Source organism: Pseudorca crassidens, chromosome 21 (assembly GCF_039906515.1).
Source record: "Pseudorca crassidens isolate mPseCra1 chromosome 21, mPseCra1.hap1, whole genome shotgun sequence".
Taxonomy (NCBI): Eukaryota; Metazoa; Chordata; class Mammalia; order Artiodactyla; family Delphinidae; genus Pseudorca; species Pseudorca crassidens.
Genome location: NC_090316.1, coordinates 16,415,963 through 16,434,675, shown reverse-complemented (window position 1 = coordinate 16,434,675; position 18,713 = coordinate 16,415,963). Strand labels below are relative to the sequence as shown.

General features: G+C 45.3%; 1 protein-coding gene across 2 annotated transcripts in view; it reads right to left on the bottom strand.

The window, feature by feature from the left end:
- LOC137215951 (low-density lipoprotein receptor-related protein 2-like) overlaps positions 1-18,340 on the bottom strand; it is a 38,784-nt gene extending 20,444 nt beyond the window's left edge. For both annotated transcript variants that reach the window (XM_067721561.1, XM_067721560.1), the window contains exons 1-14: positions 18,198-18,340; positions 15,397-15,510; positions 13,846-13,965; positions 13,210-13,449; positions 12,266-12,379; positions 11,107-11,226; positions 9,722-9,847; positions 8,940-9,143; positions 8,046-8,214; positions 7,576-7,744; positions 6,518-6,743; positions 5,601-5,726; positions 4,003-4,227; positions 228-539 (exon numbers count right to left, since the gene is read on the bottom strand). In XM_067721561.1, coding sequence (XP_067577662.1) covers positions 228-539; positions 4,003-4,227; positions 5,601-5,726; positions 6,518-6,743; positions 7,576-7,744; positions 8,046-8,214; positions 8,940-9,143; positions 9,722-9,847; positions 11,107-11,226; positions 12,266-12,379; positions 13,210-13,449; positions 13,846-13,965; positions 15,397-15,510; positions 18,198-18,273 — 2,341 coding nt within the window. In that variant the 5' untranslated portion in view covers positions 18,274-18,340. The remainder of the gene's footprint in view (positions 1-227; positions 540-4,002; positions 4,228-5,600; positions 5,727-6,517; positions 6,744-7,575; positions 7,745-8,045; positions 8,215-8,939; positions 9,144-9,721; positions 9,848-11,106; positions 11,227-12,265; positions 12,380-13,209; positions 13,450-13,845; positions 13,966-15,396; positions 15,511-18,197) is intronic.
- Between the last annotated feature and the right edge of the window lie 373 nt (positions 18,341-18,713).

Here is an 18,713-nt window from a genome sequence, read left to right as displayed (position 1 = left end):
CAAAATTATGTTATTTCTGAAGTTTTCTATCTCTTCAATCATAAATCTAGAAACTATAAATGAGAACAGAGTTTGAGGTCAGTGACTTGTGCCCAAGCTTTAACTATGAAAATCAGAGTTTGAGCCTATGTCTGACTAGTTCTAAAAATGGAATCATTATACTAAAAACAAGACCCTCACTCATCCCCTCAAGCTTCTTCCAACCTCACTCGTTGTGCAGTGCTTACCTAACCCTTTGGTGGTCCAGAGGATGCTAGACGAGCCAAGGTCTAAGGTCACGTGGGTGTCCGCCGTCCAGGTTCCTCTCCAGACTGCCCATCTGCTTTTGCCATCAAGGGTCATGCTTTGCAAGTGTTCCCCACTCTCCACCCAGTACAGCAGCCTCTTCGGCCAATCGAGAAGGAGATGCAGTATAACTCTGCCCGTTCTATACAGGGTATGGGTGTCTGGGCCAGTGATTCTAGTCCTCTGAATAGCACTTGTGTCACAGGGCAGCCAGTACAAGTTCCCAGTCGGAATGTCCACATTTGCTGAACAGACTGTGAGGACAAGTTGCTCCCATTAGAAAGGACACTCAAATGCATTCACATACTGTCTTAAACTTTGGGTCAAGGATAGAAGGGAGACAGTTGGGGGGATGCAAAGATCAGTTCCTACAAGCCTACACACCTTGTTCGCACGATGGTCCCATAATGCCTACTCTGGTTCCAGCACCTTGTCTGTCCTATGAGCTCATCTGATCCTTGGCAACCCCTGGCAAGGTAGACACGCACTGCATTTTATGTTAGTAGCTAAGTGAAAGACTGGCAAGTTCCTAAGAACACACTGGCTCCACTGGGTTCTGTTTCTCTCATCCTCGTGGGGCTCTGCCCTCTGCAGGAAACACGTGGTCTCCTCTGGAGTCAGATTCAACCATGGCCAGCCCAGCATGCCAGCATCACAGAATGTTCTTAGAAGGATTCCACAAAGGTTCTTAAAAACATGCACTCTTTCCTAAAACAGAATTTGAGGCCCTCTCATTTTCGATTCAGAATTTCATCAGTATTTTCCAGCCTCAATTTTTCTTTCTTTTTTTTTTTTTGAGATCTATGTAAATGTTTTTATTATTTATTTATTTATTTGTTAAAAAAAATTTTTTTTGGCTGCGTTGGGTCTTTGTTGCTGTGCGCAGGCTTTCTCTAGTTGTGGCGAGCGGGGGCTACTCCTCGTTGTGGTGCGCGGGCTTCTCATTGCAGTGGTTTCTCTTGTTGCGGAGCATGGGCTCTAGGTGCGTGGGCTTCAGTAGTTGCGGCACATGGGCCCTAGAGCACATGGGCTTCAGTAGTTGCAGCAATGTGGACTCAGTAGTTGTGGCTCACAGGCTCAGTAGTTGTGGCGCACGGGCTTAGTTGCTCTGCGGCATGCGGGACCTTCCCAGACCAGGGATCGAACATGGGTCCTCTGCATCGGTGGGCGGATTCTTAACCACTGCGCCACCAGGGAAGTCCTCAATTTTCAATATGAGAGCGAGATTAACACATCCAAGAGAAAAAACCACAGATGTCAGTGCACCTTGATCTAAGAATAAGCTGAAAGCTGCAGGCCCAGGAGTTGTAAGGAGGCTCTGAGATGTGCAAACAGGTCTTGATAGCAGAGGTCAAGCTGATTACTACCTAGAAAAGGCCTGCCTGGCTTTGTCAGGCTTTCCAGCCAACTGTATAGGACAAGCACTCCTGTGTGTCTCCTTTACTATACATCAATACTTGTGACACCAGATGCGTGTTTTTCCCCCCACACCAAGCAATTCTGCAACACAAGTGGGATGTCCTATGTAAGGAAAAAAAACCATGCTGCCAGCTGCCATTCCAGTTCTGCAAGGATCAAGCCATCAGCCACCACAGTCGCCCACCAGCAGTGCTCCCCTAGAGGAATTCAGGATGGAGAAAACTAGGAAGCATTCTGTGCTTTCGATACTGGCCCCTAGGCAGTTAAGATGCATTATTTAAGGAAAAATTTCGAACGACCCCAGATTCCTGCATCTTCCCATGCACAGAAAAACACTAAAATCATGAACACGAGGTAGCTGTCCTTCATGATTAGTAGTAATCTTCTGATGCTTGACTACATGTTTTTCCAGCCAAAAAATTCATATTTATCCTGGCTCCTCCCTTAGCTCTTTGGAACAGTTTCTCAGAGCTACTGAGAGGCTGTCTCCTGGGCTATAGTCTTCAGTAAGACACTGAATAAACTGGGCTCATTGCTCTTAACATTGTGCATTTTTTTTCAAGTCGACACCTACAATTCAGTTCAGTTCAGACACTGTCGACCTGGAGTTAGCATCAGGTCCTGCAGGCTAAGGGCTCAGTCCCACAGAACTGCCCCCATTTCAGACACCAGTCACAAGTCCCAGGTTGTCACTCTGACCCACTGGCTCTAAATCGGGGTTCCCACAACCCCCTTCTTGAGTTCAATAATTTGCTGGAATGACTCACAAAACTCAGGGAAACACGTTTACAGGTTTATTATATAAAGGATACAGATGAACAACCAGATGAAGAGACACGTAGGGCAATGTCCAAAGGGTCCCAAGTGCAGGAACTTCTGTCCCTGTGGAGTTGGGCTTCAGTACACGCAGATGTATTGAGGCTCTCTGAACTCCATACTTTGGGGATTTTTATGGAGACTTCATCACATAGGCATGATTGATTATTAAGGCCATTTTCAGCCCCTCTCCTCTCTCTAGAGAGTAAGCAGTGGGGCTGAAATTTCTTAGCTTCTCATCACGGCTTGGTCTTTCTGGTGACCAACCTCCTAGAGGCAATGATAAGGTTTCAAAATTTTTTCTGGCCTTGAATCTGAGTAAGATAGAAGTGGACTTTAAATTCAATTTTGCATTGTATTGCAAAACCCACCAAGAGTTGTCTCATTAAAACAAAAGCTGTTCCTATCACCCAGGAAATTCTAATGGATTTAGGAACTCTGTGTCAGATGCTCCCATCACTTAGGAAATTACAAAGGTCTTAGAAGCTCTGTGCCTGTAACCAAGGACAGAGAGCAAAATCTATATTTTTTTCTATTATTTCAGGGTCACCTACTACAGAGTCTCAGTATTCACCACAGAGCCAGCTTAAATGAAATTGTCAGTCTCTTACGAATCCTTGGTATAATTATAACGTAGAAACCAATTATCAAAGATTAGCCAGTGGGGGTAGGTAGCATTTGAATTAAACAGGAGGAAATCCACGATCAGGGTTTCCTAGACAGCCATCAGATGTTCTGCAAGATCACTGCCCATTTCAGTTTCTCCCCAAAGTTCTTTCAGTCAGGTACTGAAATCTCCAATGTGCCAGGCTTTGCTCTTGCCCACAGGGCTCTGGGTAGAGTCTACTGCTCTGAAGGGTGTCTCGGGAACATGGATTCCAATACAGCACTTCCTGTAGTAAAGCAGATCCTTGGCACTTAGAGTACCCATGGCACAGGCATTCAGCAGTCAGATTACTCACCCTGGAACTCAAGTCTCAGTTTTCTTTTATAAAATAGATATTTGCATTTAGGCTGAGTACAGGGAGCTAAGGGCGGGGTATGCCATGTAGGAGTGTGGGAGGGGAGAGAAAGTATATATTATCATATTAAGAAAATATCTTGCTAGTTCTCTCTGAAATCTGCATTGCAAATTGCTTCTAAATTAGTGTAAGAAAAATCTGCAATGCAAAGTTGAAGTATTTAAGGTCCGTTTCCATCCTATCCAGACTTAATGCCAGAAAAATAGAACTTTAAAAACCTAGGATTTTCCAAATCATGGAAGCCTTTTAAGAGTCTGCATACCCTTCATAAGAACAAGGGTAAATCAGAGACACTTAATATTTAAATGAGTTGAAAACCACTCTTTGGTATTAAGGTTGATTCAGATCAGGGACAGGTAGGGTCTTCTGGTGCAGGGGGTGGGGGTGGGGGTTGGCCCTACTTAAATTTAGAGCCAGAAAATAAAGGAAAAAATCCAAAATAATAGCCACCCCAACTTACCTGTACGCTCTGTCCAAATCTCTTGCTTTTCCCCTGAATAGCCAGTTGAGCAGAACAGATGTCCCTGGGTATTTGTCCAGTAGACGAGGTTTCTTTTCCAGTCAATGTCCAGTAAATAGATGTTCCTTGGATGCTCTTGGACTAGGCTCCTCTCTATAGCAGTTCCCATAAAGCCAACCTTCAACAAGTAGAGACGTTTGCCAGAGGAAAACACTAGTTTTAACTCTACCAAGGAAAAAGGAGAGATGTCCTGTTTGACCATTTGTCAGAGAAGCCCCATACTCCCCTCTGGAGCAATGCCCCTCTCTCAAGCTGAGGTTCCCCTAGAAAGGGATCTTATAAAGTTTGCTTCTGAAGCACGTATTCACCACGAATGCCCTGGCTTCCTTAGAGAAGGGAGTCATTTGGGCAAATGAAAGCATTGTTCAGCCTTCCCAAGGCACCAAGTCTTTTAAATTTCTGCTGAAAGGTTAACTCAGAATCCTGAGGATTAGGGCTGCAGGGCTGCACCATTTAATTCAGTAATGTCATCAAATTCTTGCCTGTAGCACACAAGTCTCAATACGAAGAATTTTAAACTCTACTGCCGATATAAAGAAAAGTTACCTGGGAATTTAACTGTATATATCATGTTAAAAACATTTTAAGCTAAGTCTTGAGTTTGGCACAATGGCTTATTACACCATAATCACGTTCCATGGCTACCCATTGTGAATTGCATTCTTCAAAGGTGGTTAGAACATCAACACATTCACAGCATTTATTCTTCTTAAAACCTCAGTGTTCTATAGAAAAGAAGTCAAGACATTTGGACAGTGACATTCAACGGATTATGCAGGCTTTACTACTTCAGAAGATGGGACAGCAGCATGAGGAATTATGTCAATGCAGACACTCTGCCCACAAACATAAGTCAGAATACACAACAGACATAAGACTGCAGAGGGCTTCTTTCTTATACTAAGTCATTAATCTTTCATGTAAAGCTGAGTGGTATAAGCTATTTTTTCTTCTTTTAAAACTAATAAAACCCAAATATCCATTGACGGATGAATGGATAAACAGACTGTAGTATCTACACACAATGGAAGCCATCTTAACAAGGAAATTCTGATACATCTTACAACATGGATGAACTTTGAAGACATTATGCAAAGTGAAATAAGTCAGTCACAAAAGGACAAATATTGTGCCATTTTACTTATATGAGGTCCCTAGAGCAGTCAAATTCATAGAGACAGGAAGTAGATCGGTGGTTGCCAGGGGCTGGGGGGAGAGGGGAATGAGGAGTTACTGTTTAACAGGAATAGAATTTCAGTTTGGGAAGATGAAAAAGCTCTGGTGATGGTCGCACAAAAATGTGAACATACTTAATGCCACTGAACACTACACTGAAAAACAGTTAAAATGGTACCTTTTGTCATGTATATTTTAGCACAATAAAAAACTAATCAAGATCTTTTGATAACAAAACTCTCATCATCAAAGTAGGTTGTCAGGTCAAAAGCAATTGATCCAAAAACAGAAGCTACATTATTTCCAGACCTACCATGGAATGTGCCTTCTGAAGCCAAACCCATTTCACCCAGCCTACTTACCACTACATGTGCCCGAAGGTAAAAGAAACATCCCCTCTGGACAAACACACTTATAGCCCTTGGGATGGACGGGGGACAGGAGACATAAGTGGCTGCAAGAACCTGGAACGCATGCTGGGTATCTGCCTGTTTTAAAATAAAAACAGATACAATTAGGTTGGATACAATTTCAGATGTATTTATCCAAACTAGTTCAAAACCTAAGACTCAAGGGGAGTTAAGGCATTTTTGCTTTAAGAGGATCCCAATATACTTGTTACCCTCTAGGTTAGGCAGGCTGACCTTGAACTCCTGGAGCCCCGTGTCTTTCAGACAGTGACAATGACCTCTCTATATGAAGCTTGGGCCAAGAAAGCTTCAACCAGCAGCATCTTCCCTCTTGGAGCTGAGACAAAATGACTGTCTAATTTGCTGATAGGAAGTAAATAGTGGTTCTAGGCTCTCCCTTTTGGTAGGTTTCTTGGACCCATTGAAGAAGCATTATCTGAGTTGAAGCTGACATACAATTTCAGATTAACAAGCTTTTAACTCCTAGTCAATGAACATTTGACTTCCTCCTATAAACAGGATGTTGGGCTTGGTTCCATCTTCTGTTATCAATTGACGTGTCAGTGAGGAAGCTATTCTAGCCCTTCTGTGAACAGCGTATTCCCCGTTTTGTGTATCTCAGAGGTTTTGTGTATTAAAATTCTGGTTGCTACATTAGACAAGAGCCAGGTACATGCCTGGAATGAGTTTCCCAGCAGATATTTTCGTTCCGTTCATCTTACTCAGAAGTCCTGGATAGGTCTGGAATGATACCCAGAACATTTCCCCCCAAAATAGCAAGTTCCAACAGACGGAGGGAGTGCTTTAGGGGGTTTCCGTTCAGTATGCGTTCTGGTTCACGAGCATTTTGAAAGCAAGCAATAACTTACTCTTAGGCTGCTGGGATTTGTGGAGCACCGAGAAGGCAGATATGGAAGCGTTTAGCAGCACCACTCTCTCCTGCGGGTTGTGGGGTGAAGCATGAAACAGCTGTAGTTTATTTGTCCAGAAGAAAGAGTTCTCAAATACAGCCAGTCCCACTGGATCTTCACCTTCCAAGAAGACCTTGGGGAAGGTGTGCCTCCCAGCTCCATCCACGTTCACCGTCTCTATGGACTGAAGGGTGAGAGGGTCTCATGAGGGCAGGGCAGTGTTAGCAAGAGCGGCTGACCCCCTTAGCGCACCTCAGTTTCTTGGACACTGATTAAACACCTTTATCTGATATCAACTGGATAGAGATGAACTTATCTTGGGATCCACAGAGGCTAATGTCAAAGCCAATGGATTGGGCTGTTTCTTACATAAACTGGAGTCACGTATGTTGTACAAGTAGCTGCTGTAACTTAGCGTCTGCATCCAGACAGTGTACCAAATCCTTCCACCACATTCCCCAACCATCTTCTGAGGTAGGCATTCTCTCTTTTCAGAGAGGGCAGTGGGAGCTCAAAGAGGTACCCTAAGTAGCCAGAAACCACAGCTGGAAGAAATAGGCTTAAAACTACAACTTCCAAACCTATGTTTTCAGCCCCCATGTCCTACTGGTCTTTTAGTTTGATGGTTCCAAAAATGAGAAAGCATGAACTGTAATATGAAGACCTAGAAATGTGAGTACAAGACACTGAAGTACTTAAGTAACTGCATGCTTTCAAGGAAGAGGTCTGCCATTGTAAAATGTTTTGTATCCCAGGTACCACACAGAACATAACCTAGACTACCAGGAAATTCCGGTGCTGAGTTTGACTGTAGAGAGTTTAAGAAAGTCACACTAAGTCTCCCAACCTACGTTGATACAGTCTGGTTCTACTTGAAGATTCTGTGCTCTTCTCAGTTTTCATGGCCGGAGATATTTTACTAAGACGATGCAAGACATAAGAGAACTCTGTACTTACCTACAGTCATACCAAGCCCCTGCTAAATGGGTTTACCTTTTTCTGACCCATCGCAGTACCTCTTTATATGCACTGATCCAGTAGAGCCTGCCAGCCACGTGGTCTAGTGTCAGCCCTGAGGGTTCCTCCATGTTCACCACTGCCAGCACCTTCCTATCAGAGCCATCCATCCCTGCCGTTTCAATAGTCCTCAGGCCTTTCCCTCCTCTATTTACCCAGTACAGGTACCTGAGAAAGGCAAAGGCACAAGTGTTAAGAGAATCCCCTCAGGAGTGTGTATACGACTCTGACCAGCCAGGCTCCCCTGGTCTCTTGCACAGACCTCATATCATTGCACTGCTAAGAAAGCTGCTCTCAGACTCAGTAGACTTTGAAAAGTTTGGCTCTGTGGTATTCAATTTAAACTTCAAAATTAAGAATTTTTTGGAGCAAACGAGACCTAGGTTGAAAAGGTTGACGTGCTCTCATCAATTTAAATATCTAGGATAACCAATGATTTTGGATATATTCCAAAAGAAGCGCTACTTACTTCTTTGCAGGAAACACTATTAGCTGCTCTGGCACAAGATCCTTTTCCAGGATTCTGACGTAGCCTCTGCCATCACTTAAACCAGCACAGATGACCCTGGCAAAGCTGCTAGCCCAATACAACTGTCCCGTGAACCAGTCCAAAGAGATACTGTTGATTGCTTTAAGTTCTGGGGATACAGGAGACAGTATTATGTTTCTCTGTTCCTCTATATCCACCTTACCTTGAAAAAAGAGACTCAGACAAAATTTGCCTACATCTTCTGATTTCAAGCCATACAATAAGGCAACACAAGGAATGAATGAGAGCCACAGCTGTGTGAGGTATTTCCAGTATACAGTGGGCAGTAAGGAAAGAGTAAGACCTCAGCAGAAGCATAACCAAGAAATCCAAGAGAATGTGACCTCAGTTTGGGACAATATTCATTATCGAAGTCTCCGGGGAACTGTTACTGAATGCTACCTCTTAACTGCTATCAGAGGGTTTCTGTGTGCCCAGGACTATGCTAAGCACTTCTTTCCCTGCACTGTCCAACACAGTTCTCACACTAACCCAGTGAGACAAGTGCTATTACCTTCATCTTATATACGGTGGCTCAAAGGAGTTAACAACTTGCTCAGAGTCACACACCTAGTTATGGGGCTGAGACTAACCTTGGCCAGAGCCCACACCCCCTTACTTCCAGTACTGCCTGATAGCAGTCTCATCTCAGGTTACGCTCCACAAAGCTCCAGTAGAACCAAACTACACAGACTTAGCTCAAATCAAGATTTTGTGTACTCTCATGATTCATGACAAGTGAGTCACAGAAGATGTCCAGATGAACACACATGCTTCTTACATTATGTTCAAGTAGCTTGAAGAAGCTAGGGCTCTTAATATTAAGAAGGATACCTGGATAGAGAGGAACAGAGTTCGGCTTCCCAAGAACAAACATATTTAAGACTTCATCCACCCAGAAGTACATACTTCTCTCCAGATCATATGCAACAGAAGTAGGCCTTGATTTTATAGGTACCAGAGTCTCATAGATGCCTGTTCTTCGATCCAGTACACCCAGTTCTCTGTCTGCTGCGATAAGAATTTTAATAGCATCATCTGCAATAGAAGTAGAAGGAGTGACATGTGACTATGAAACTTTCTTTCACACCATTCTCCTTAACTAAAGATGTTGGCTCACGGCCCATGCCAAAACCTACTTATCCCTGAAGTCTGGACTAAGGTGGATCTAGAGGAGACCTGGCTGGCCACGTGAAGCCTCAGTTCCTCCTCTGAACTCCAGCACATTGAAATGAATCTTTGGAACTTTTCTGCCTGATTTCAGATTAAGCCCTTCTCCCCTAGACAGAGGTCCTCTGCATGCCTTGTATACAGCAGCCAAATTAAGTGTCCCATTGTGAAAGCAGCACAGGACAAGTTAAGATCATCAGTTGGGTCTCTGGAGCACCTAGCTGTAGATCCTGCAGAGAAACTAAATCATTGTAAAGACACGTAATAGGAACTGACACTCAAAATTGATCAACTAATGTTACAATACTGATAGCAGCTTCCTTATGGAAAGAGTCGAATCACCTCTAATACCAGACCTTGAAGTGAATCGTCTATATCACTCGTACCTATAAATGCTGCTAAGAATAGAGCAGGAGCTAGGCTTTGCTTCTGGTATTGAAACTCACCTGTAACTCGACAGTCGGTGCCATTGTGGAGCTGGTAACCTCGAATACACCCGCAGGAGTAAGACCCTGCTGTGTTATGACACAGCTGGCCACAGGGGCTGTATGCCATAGAGCACTCATCCACATCTGATGATAGACAGTCGGAAATTAGAGAAGAACGAGGAACAATCTCAAGTACTTTTGTTCTTTTGGGCCACTTTTCAGATACTCATGGAACGTGTATCAGGTGGAGATCACTCTGTGGTGCTGGGACGGAAAGTCCCTGCCTCCATAGAATTCCCACAAATGTGAATATATTTCAGCAGAACCGTCAATACAGGGACCCTAGATGTGTGGCTGCCACAGAAGACTTAGTTCTGTTACCCTAGCAACATTCCTGGGGACAAGCCCCTTGTCAAGCCACCCAGGGCCTAATTCAGAATGAGTGGCAAGGATGTGGAGAAATCAGAACCCGTGTGCGTCGTTAGTGGGAATGTCAAATGGCACAGCCGCTGCAGAAAACTGTGTGATGGTTTCCCAAAAAGTTATCCGTAGAATTTACCATGTGACATAGCAGTTCCACTTCTGGTATATACCCAAGAGTACTGAAAGCAGGGACTGAAACAGACACTCGCACGCCAGTGCTCATAGCAGCATTGTCCACAGTAGCCAAAGGGTGGAAGCGACCCAAGTGAGCATCAACAGTCCTCCCTCGGTATCCACAGGGGAATGGTTTCAGGACCCCCTGTGGATACCAAACTCCGTGGACGCTCAAGTCCCTTATGTAAAATGGTGTGGTACTGGCATATAACCTATGCACACCCTCCCATATACTTTAAATCATCTCTAGATTACCTAGAATCCCTAATACAGTGTAAATACAATAGTTGCTAGCAGGCAGCAAATTCAAGTTTTGCTTTTTGGAACTTTCTAGAATCCCTCACACACACCCCAGTATCTTCAATCTGCAGTTGGTTGACTCTGCCAATGTGGAACCTGAATATACAAAGAGCAAACTGTATACATACAAGGAATATTATTTGGCCTTAAAAAAGGAAGGAAATTCTGATATATGCTACAACACGAATGCACCTTAAAGACAGGCCAAGTGAAGTTAGCCAGACACAAAATGACAAACACTGTATGACTCCACTTATATGCAGTACTAGAACAGGTAAATTCATAGGCAGAAAGTTGATAAAGTTCAGCAGGGAGGGGGGACAGAGTTATTGCTTAATGAGTACAGAGTTTTGTTGGGGATGATGAAAACGTTCTGGAAATGGATAGTGTGATGGTTGCCCAACACTGTAAACGTACATCAAATTGCACACTTAAAAATGATTAAAATGGTAAATTTTATGTTACTACAATAAAAAGTTGTAAAGATGAGCCTAATGAATTCTGACCTCCACAGCTCCAACCATCCGCCTGTAATCGCCATCCGGTTCCACATGAACACTGGACACCCCAGGCTGTGTCCCTGCACTGCCCCTCACAGCCCCCGTTGGCCAGAGAGCAGTTTTTCCCTGGTAGAGACAGAACAGTGGTCACTACAGTTGAACATGGTAAAGAGCAAACGTTTTATAAACCACACTGTGTCACAACCCTACACACCTGTGTAAGGAGTAGATGGCTGGTTAAAGATAACTTTTGACCCTGCTCTCTTACCTAGGAAACTGGAGGCTTTGGGGGAAGACCAGAGAAGAGGGAAAGTTAGGAATCCTGGAGCAGGGGAAAGGAGAACGGTCTGGACCATTTCAAGTGTTTGTGTATTGTTCACCCGTGGAGGAACCAGCGACCTCTTTTCTATTTTCTCTAGAATTTATGGACAGCTGGTACTCTTAGCTCAGCAAGTGATATAATAATTTACTAATCCCAATGAATTATCTATACAGGACCAGAAACCTGTATTTTGTGTCCCACTGTTTATGCTTTTAATATCTCTTATTGTGTCTCCTTCATGAAAACTTCTTTCACGGCCTTTAACAGTACTAAAGAGCTTTCATCATAATGTCTAAGACCAGATTTGGGGGGAAATAAGAGACAGATGACCAAATGACTGGGGACAGATACCCACTCTCCCTCTGCCCCAGCTGGAACCGACAGTGATTTTCATAGTGAGAACCACAAGGGTTTAAAAGTCAGAGCTGCCTGCTCAGAGGCAGGAAAGTCTTCCTCCGTCCTTCTTTGGTTAAATCCTTAGAGAATCTACCTTTTTGTCTCGAACAAATGATTTGCCTCTTTGTGGCAAAGTTTATGTTCCTTATTACAGAATTTTAGGAGCCATGGAGTTTGAGGGCTTTAGCTAGTCTATTTCCATAAAGCTACAACGTGAGAATGGCCCTCAATTTTTACAGCTCAGGTAATATTTGCTCACATTCAGGAGACCAAAGCCAAGGGCTGGAACTTGCAAAATATAAGGGATCCATCACTGAAGGATAATTGCTCTGGAGGAGTTTGAGCCCAAGTGTTGTTTCAGAGAGGAGACCCCCATGTTAACTAAGGCCCTGAGTTATTTCACTTACTCTCCCTCTCCCATGTTGAGCCAAGCAGTTGACTTCTTACCACACGTAGTGGGTTCATCGGTACCATCTGTACAGTCCATGCTCCCATCACACATCAGGGATTCTAGGATGCATTTCCCCTTATCACATCCAACCGTGCCTTGTGGACAGGAAGCTGTGCGGGAAGTTAAGCATTCCTTTTCATTAATACTTGGGGTGGTGGTAAAAATAGACAACTCTTATAGTGGGTCAGGAAGGTAGCAGTATTTCCATAACCCAAGGCAAGTCTAGGTAGGAAAGGAAGTTATCTTTTTAAGCAGAGTAATCAGGAACTGGGACTTAAGACTTGATAGCAACTATGTTAAGACATCAGGGCACTAGATTGAAATCGTATTAAAATTGAACTGAACTAGTATTAAATAGTTCTAACTGAAATCGTATTTAAGTCAGATAACACTAGCCCTAATAGAAGTATTCTCTTAAGAAACCAGGTTATAAATTATTATTAAAATGTTAGAATCTGAACACATTTGATATTGAAATTTAACTCTGGGAAGAAAGAGTGAATGGAATTGTGGTTCACCCAAAAGTCGGAGGTTCCACTACACTGTGTACTGAGGGTAAAAAAGGGAATGTAGCATTCACCAATTTTTTTGGGGGGAGCGCTTTCTTTTTTTAGTGAGGAATGTTCCCCTTCCATATTCACTACAGAAGGATGCAGGAGACTTCCTTCGGATACTGGTGCTCAGGTGTTCTGTGCGTTGGCCAGACTTGAATAGTGGAAACATTCTAGGCAATGCTTAGAGTGTCCATTGCAGACTTACTATTTAAGCACTGCTTTACGTTTCCATGGATAAGGCAATCTTGGTTATTGCTAGGAAACATCCCGTGTTTAGATACAGGATGTCAGTCTCAGCCGTAGGAATTAAAACACGACTTGCAGAAAGCAGCCGACATAGTCCAACCTTCCCTTTAACAAAAGGTGGGGCGAGGGGCAAGACTCACCACAGCCCTCCTCGTCTGAGGAGTCCCCACAGTGGTCGATGCCATCACACCGCCAGCGGTCCAGGACACACACCTCGTTCCTGCACTGCCACTGCCCAGCCAGGCACCGGTGCCGGGGGCAGTGCGCTTCCCCGAGCCCACCTCCACAGTCCTCATCTACATCACAGGGTTCCCAGGCATCACGGCACTGAGGATCTCCTGGACACTGGATTTTTGGGTCTGGACATGCCGTCATTCTCTCTAAAAGGCAGGAGTTGGCTTGGTGAGGTAGAACCCCTGTACCACGGCCTTGTTTATTTAGGGATTTGTGGTTTGCTCATGAATTTAATCCATAGAAAACCAAGAACAGAAAGGAGGGGAGCCATGGGAGAGGCGGCCACAACTTTGTATTCTGAAGTCTCACCCCAAATAGGTTTTTTTAAGTCAATAAAGCTAATAATCTTCTTAATTTTAAGTAGTTTTGGAAAATGGAGAAGTGATGAAAACAGTTACCCGTAATACCAGAGACAATTTAATGTCTGGGTTTAGCATGCATGCGTCAGGCTATTTAGTGACGGGCTTGTTTCACTGTTGATGTTAATCAATGCAGCTAATAAACAGAGAGTGTCACTGAAGGTAAAAATGAGTTGTACGTACCACAGTTAACCTCATCAGAGCCATCTAAGCAGTCACTGACACCATCACAAAGCCAGTGAATGGAAATACATCTCCCATCATCACACTGCCAGGCCTGTGGGTGTCCGTGACATACTTCCTCTGCAGGCAGTGGCGGTGTCCAAGAAGAGGCAGAAAGGAAGAGGTGTTTGTCAGGGCACTAGCAGCTTTTAAATTTGGATTTCATATTAAGTATTTTCATTAGCAAAAGAATAATTAATTCCTGATTTGCCGCTGGAGTCAACCCTAAACTTGCCCGTCCTTTTCACATTACTTCTGACAATATCACTCAGTACCCCTACCTTAGGGACAATCACCTAGCATATCGATAAACATCTCCTGCCATTATTCTAGAACGCCATTGTCCAGTAAAACCTTCTGTGACAATGGAAGCCTTTTACATCTATGCTGTCCAGAATGGCAGCCCCCAGTCACACGTGGCTATCGAGCAGTTGAAATGTGGCTAGTATGATACACAAACTAAAATTTTTAATTGTATTCATTTAAATAAATTTAAATCCTCACATGTGGCTAGTGGCCCCTGTGTTAGTCCAGTTTTATGAGTTCACTTCTCTGAATTCCTTTGGTGTTTGAGATGATTAAGATCTATGGCAACCTGCGAACTGGGGTTTGGGGTTTAGTAAGACGTTCAAGTATTTCCACTTAAGTCTGCCTACTGGCTGAAGCTAGTAAACTTGGGGAGCTGGGCTAAAGTGTATGGGGGTCCAAGCACAAGGCATTTCTGCAAGTCTGAAATTTTACTCTAACCTGTAATAGTACACATTTTGATATCCACGGTTTCATGTTAAAGTAGTTACAGTAAGTGACCACCCAAGGAATGTGTGTGAGGGGTAGCACTCACCAAGTGCTTATGGGGGTTCTCCTCTTTTAATGAGGAAAGTTCCCTTCCACATTCACTGCACAGGGAGGCAAGGCACCTGGTGAGAGGCTTTCCTCACATACAGGTGCTCTGGCCTCCCTTCTGGGGTTTTGAGCTCTCTTAGCACAGAGAATTACTTGAACTTTATTTCAGGAAGATATTTACCAAATGGCTGATTTCTGTTGGTTTTATAGTTCTTGTCCCCAGTTTGAAAGCTGTTTTTTCAGTTGTATAAAATCTCTAAGCATATAAGAGTTGAACTAGTTTATTGTATATAAAAGTAATTGTGTGCACTGGGGGCTGCAGGGATTTCCTATAAAGGAATCCTTGTATTATTCCAGTTTGAGTAACGCTGTCATAGATGTTTAAGTCTGAGTTTAAGATGAGGAGCCAGACCTTTGCTGGATTTTTCCATCCCAACTCGCCCTCCACACTTGTTTGGACAACAGTGCTGCCAACAATTAAAGAAACATGCCTGGCCTTCCCCACTGAAAGCCTGCAACAATGCAGAACACCCAACATTTCGGAACACCCCCTACGAGGGTGAAAACCATGAGAACTGTCAACCTGTGTGTGTTGCTATGTGTAGCAATAAGGGCCAGGTGTGGGTGAGTGCATGACACACAACAGGACACGGCGGTGAGACCACTTACCACACTGCTCGTCCGCCCCATCCGGGCACTCCTGCTCTCCGTTGCAGAGCCAGGCCACAGGAATGCATCTCCCACCACATGCAGCTTGCCTCGTCATCTGACACTGTATTTCATCTGCAGTGAAGGACCAAGAAGCAAAAAGCCATGAGAGTTCTTGGATTCCTTGGGTCCAGGAGACCTTTTCATGTAAGCTGCTTTCACTGTTCTGTTTGGAAGACCTTCCTTCAACTATTATCTAGGAGAACGCTAGGGGGTTCAGTACCCTGAAAACCCATGCAGGTTTGCCATGACGATCCTTGGGGACCATTCTTTCTGAGGCTGTGGAATTGTTGCTGGAGAGCTGTCAATCTCCTCCCCGTTGTCTTGTTAGAATGGCTCAGACTTACACTTGTGCTTAAAAAGATACAACTATCTTCTAGGCCTGATTTGGTCTCACAGACTCAGAGTATGAAGCGTTGCAAGTTTAGAGGTCTAGGCTCAAAGCACTTGACTTTAGTTTCCTTTTAAACATGGGTTGATACAGCTTCAAATGAAGTTACGGTTTGGGGTCCTACATGCCATCTTTATAAGAATACCTCTAATAGCCTGGTTATAAATACTTAAGTTTTCCGTTATTTGCAGGATACTGATTTATATTATCAGCTTTATTCAAATCATGAACTTGTGTTTCTCAACCCTGAACGATTAATGGTCAAAAATAAGCCTGTTATGGATGTGGTGCTCAGAGAAGGCCTGGTTGTACTTAGTTTACTATTTTGCCTAACTTTCAAAGAGAAAAAGCCAATCCTTGGTTCTGAGAAAACATAAGCCACATGTCCCATCTGGTAGAAGTCTCCGTAAGACGCAGTGAAGACCCAGCAATCCTACCCAAGGGACAGTGTGTGCATACGGGATGGAAAGTCGTGTGCAAAGCTATGTGATGGGAGTTGACAATGGAAGCCCACTGCGTAGACTACACCTTCTTTGGTAAGGAACCAGACCTCAGTCTTACTTGCATCCCTCCAAGATAGTGCTTTTAGCATAGTTACTCAATGTTTGATTTTAAAGCCTGGCTTATAAATTGCATTATAAATGAAAGACTCAGGAGGCACTGGTTATTAATGAATAGCTAACAACTTTGCCAGCTACTCACATACCATCCGGGCAATCCCACTTCACTTGACCAAAACCATTCAATTGCGAGCAGGTGAGGTCAGCAACCCCTAAGATGGGACCCCAGGCTCAGTCGTCAGGCTAATTACTAGGTTGGAGTTCTGGTTAGACCACGTACTAACATCACCTCGGGAGAGTTACTGCCTCCCTCTGGACCTGTTTTTCTTGTCTGTAAAGTGAGGCTAGTAAATAAGTGGTTCTAAGAGGAAAATGCAAGGATTAAAAGAGTACAAAGTCACTGGGCACAATACCCACCAAACAAATGCTCCCAAAGTGTTAGCTCTTCTGCTACCTCTTCTAGCAGATCCTTCCAGAAGGGTCCCAGTTAGGGCTGCAGTCAACCCTCAAAGACTCACACTGCTAGGCGAGTCCCACCTGGACCACTATTTGCCCTGGTGATTCTCAGTCTGGAGACCCAGTGTGCACATGGATTCTGAACACCGTCTGTAGATGGGTCTCAAACATTACTTTTCAAATTTAGGTACATACTTGCTGTGAATAAATTTAAAATGTATTTATTAATCTATTTACATATTAAGTTCATGGTAGCTTTCTCCGAGTCTGTCAATATACAAAGTACAATGATCATGGGCTGTTCTACAACAGACATCACAAAGATGTCTTCATACCAGAAGGCCTGGGCGAACACTGCTTAGTGAAAAAGGCAAGTAACTTTAAACCGTGTTTCCGGGGTGGAGCAAACAGACCACCCAGGGCAAGGGCTTCCTGCCACAGAGACGCCCCACCAGGTTAGGCAAAAACCCTGAGGGTCAGAATCCCTCCTGGAGGGCAAACAGCTCAGAGACTAAGTGACATCTCCTGCAAACCAGTTAACAGTACCTTGACCAACAAAGTGTCTGCATGAGTTAAAAAATGAGTTAAAATCTGCCTCCGTCCATGAGGGCCAATTGGGAGCACCTGTCAGGAGAGATGGGCAATCCTGCAGGCCAGGTCGTTTGACAAACACTGGGCACCTCCTGCACCTGCCCAGGTCACCAGCCACCAGCCCTACGGGAACTCTGGGTGCCTCAGTCACCCTGGGACCCCAACTCAGCTCTCCTCTGCCTTGGGGTCCGCCTACACCTGAGTGGTATTAACAAGCGCGCTGGAAGTTGCTTGCTAATCGCACCTGGGCCCAAGCTCCGTTTCCCCCGGGCTGTTTCTGGAGGGAAGCACCTCTTCCCAAGGTCCCGGGCCTCCAAGAGGCTAAATTTGCTGCCTGGTTAAAACTAGGGGGCGGGCCCATCAGAGACCAGGGCTAGAAAGCCAATCCCACTCCCTTGGATGTAGAGGAAAGGAAGAATCTAGAAGGGAGCGTGCGCCCTGCCCTCAGGTGCGGAAGGAGCTTCTTTTCTCACCGGCCTGAGGGCCAGAGAGGAAAAGACATCCGATCCATCCGCTGAGCCCACCCACCAGGGAGGCTTGTTAAGGAGTAAAGGGCTGAGAAGCAGGGGGCCCCTCCAGACGGTCTAGCCTCGCCCTCCCAGGCAAAAGGTCACCGCAGGACGGGGGACAAGCCGCGCACACCCAGCAAGGGCACCCCAAGCTCTCCTCCGCCCCCGCCCGGCAGCCGGGCAGCCCCGCGCCCCGCAGCCTGCAGAGCGGGATGCGGTCCCTCCCGGGGCGCCCCACCCGCGGGCCCCACTCACCGGTCGCGGAAACCCCGAGGCCGCCCAGCGCGGCCAGCACGGGCGGCAGGAGCCGAAGGAGCGACCGGAGTTCCATGGCCGCGAGGAGACAGCGCGGGGACACGGGCGCGAGGCGCGCTGCGCGAGGCCGCCGCGGGCTGGCTGAGCGCACTGGCCGCCCGGGCGGCTTTAACTCGCGCTCCCGCCGCGCACTGGGAACGCCGGCGCCGGTGGGCGGGTTGCGCTGGGAGTTGGCCTCTCCAGATCCCAGAGAAGAGCTGCCGGGAAGGAGCGGGGCTGTAGACGGAGCTGGGGTGCCTCGCATGCCTTTCCTCCGGGGGTGCTCAGCGGCCATGAGTGCCTGGGACCTGGCGCCCCTCCTGCAGTGGGACAGCAGACGCTCAGCTGATTCAAAGCCCTTGCCACACTTAAGGTAGGGACGGTCGACAATACTTAAAGCTTCTTAAACTTGTATTTTAAATTGAAGCATAGTTGATTTACAATGTTGATTTCTGCTGTACAGCAAAGTGATTCAGT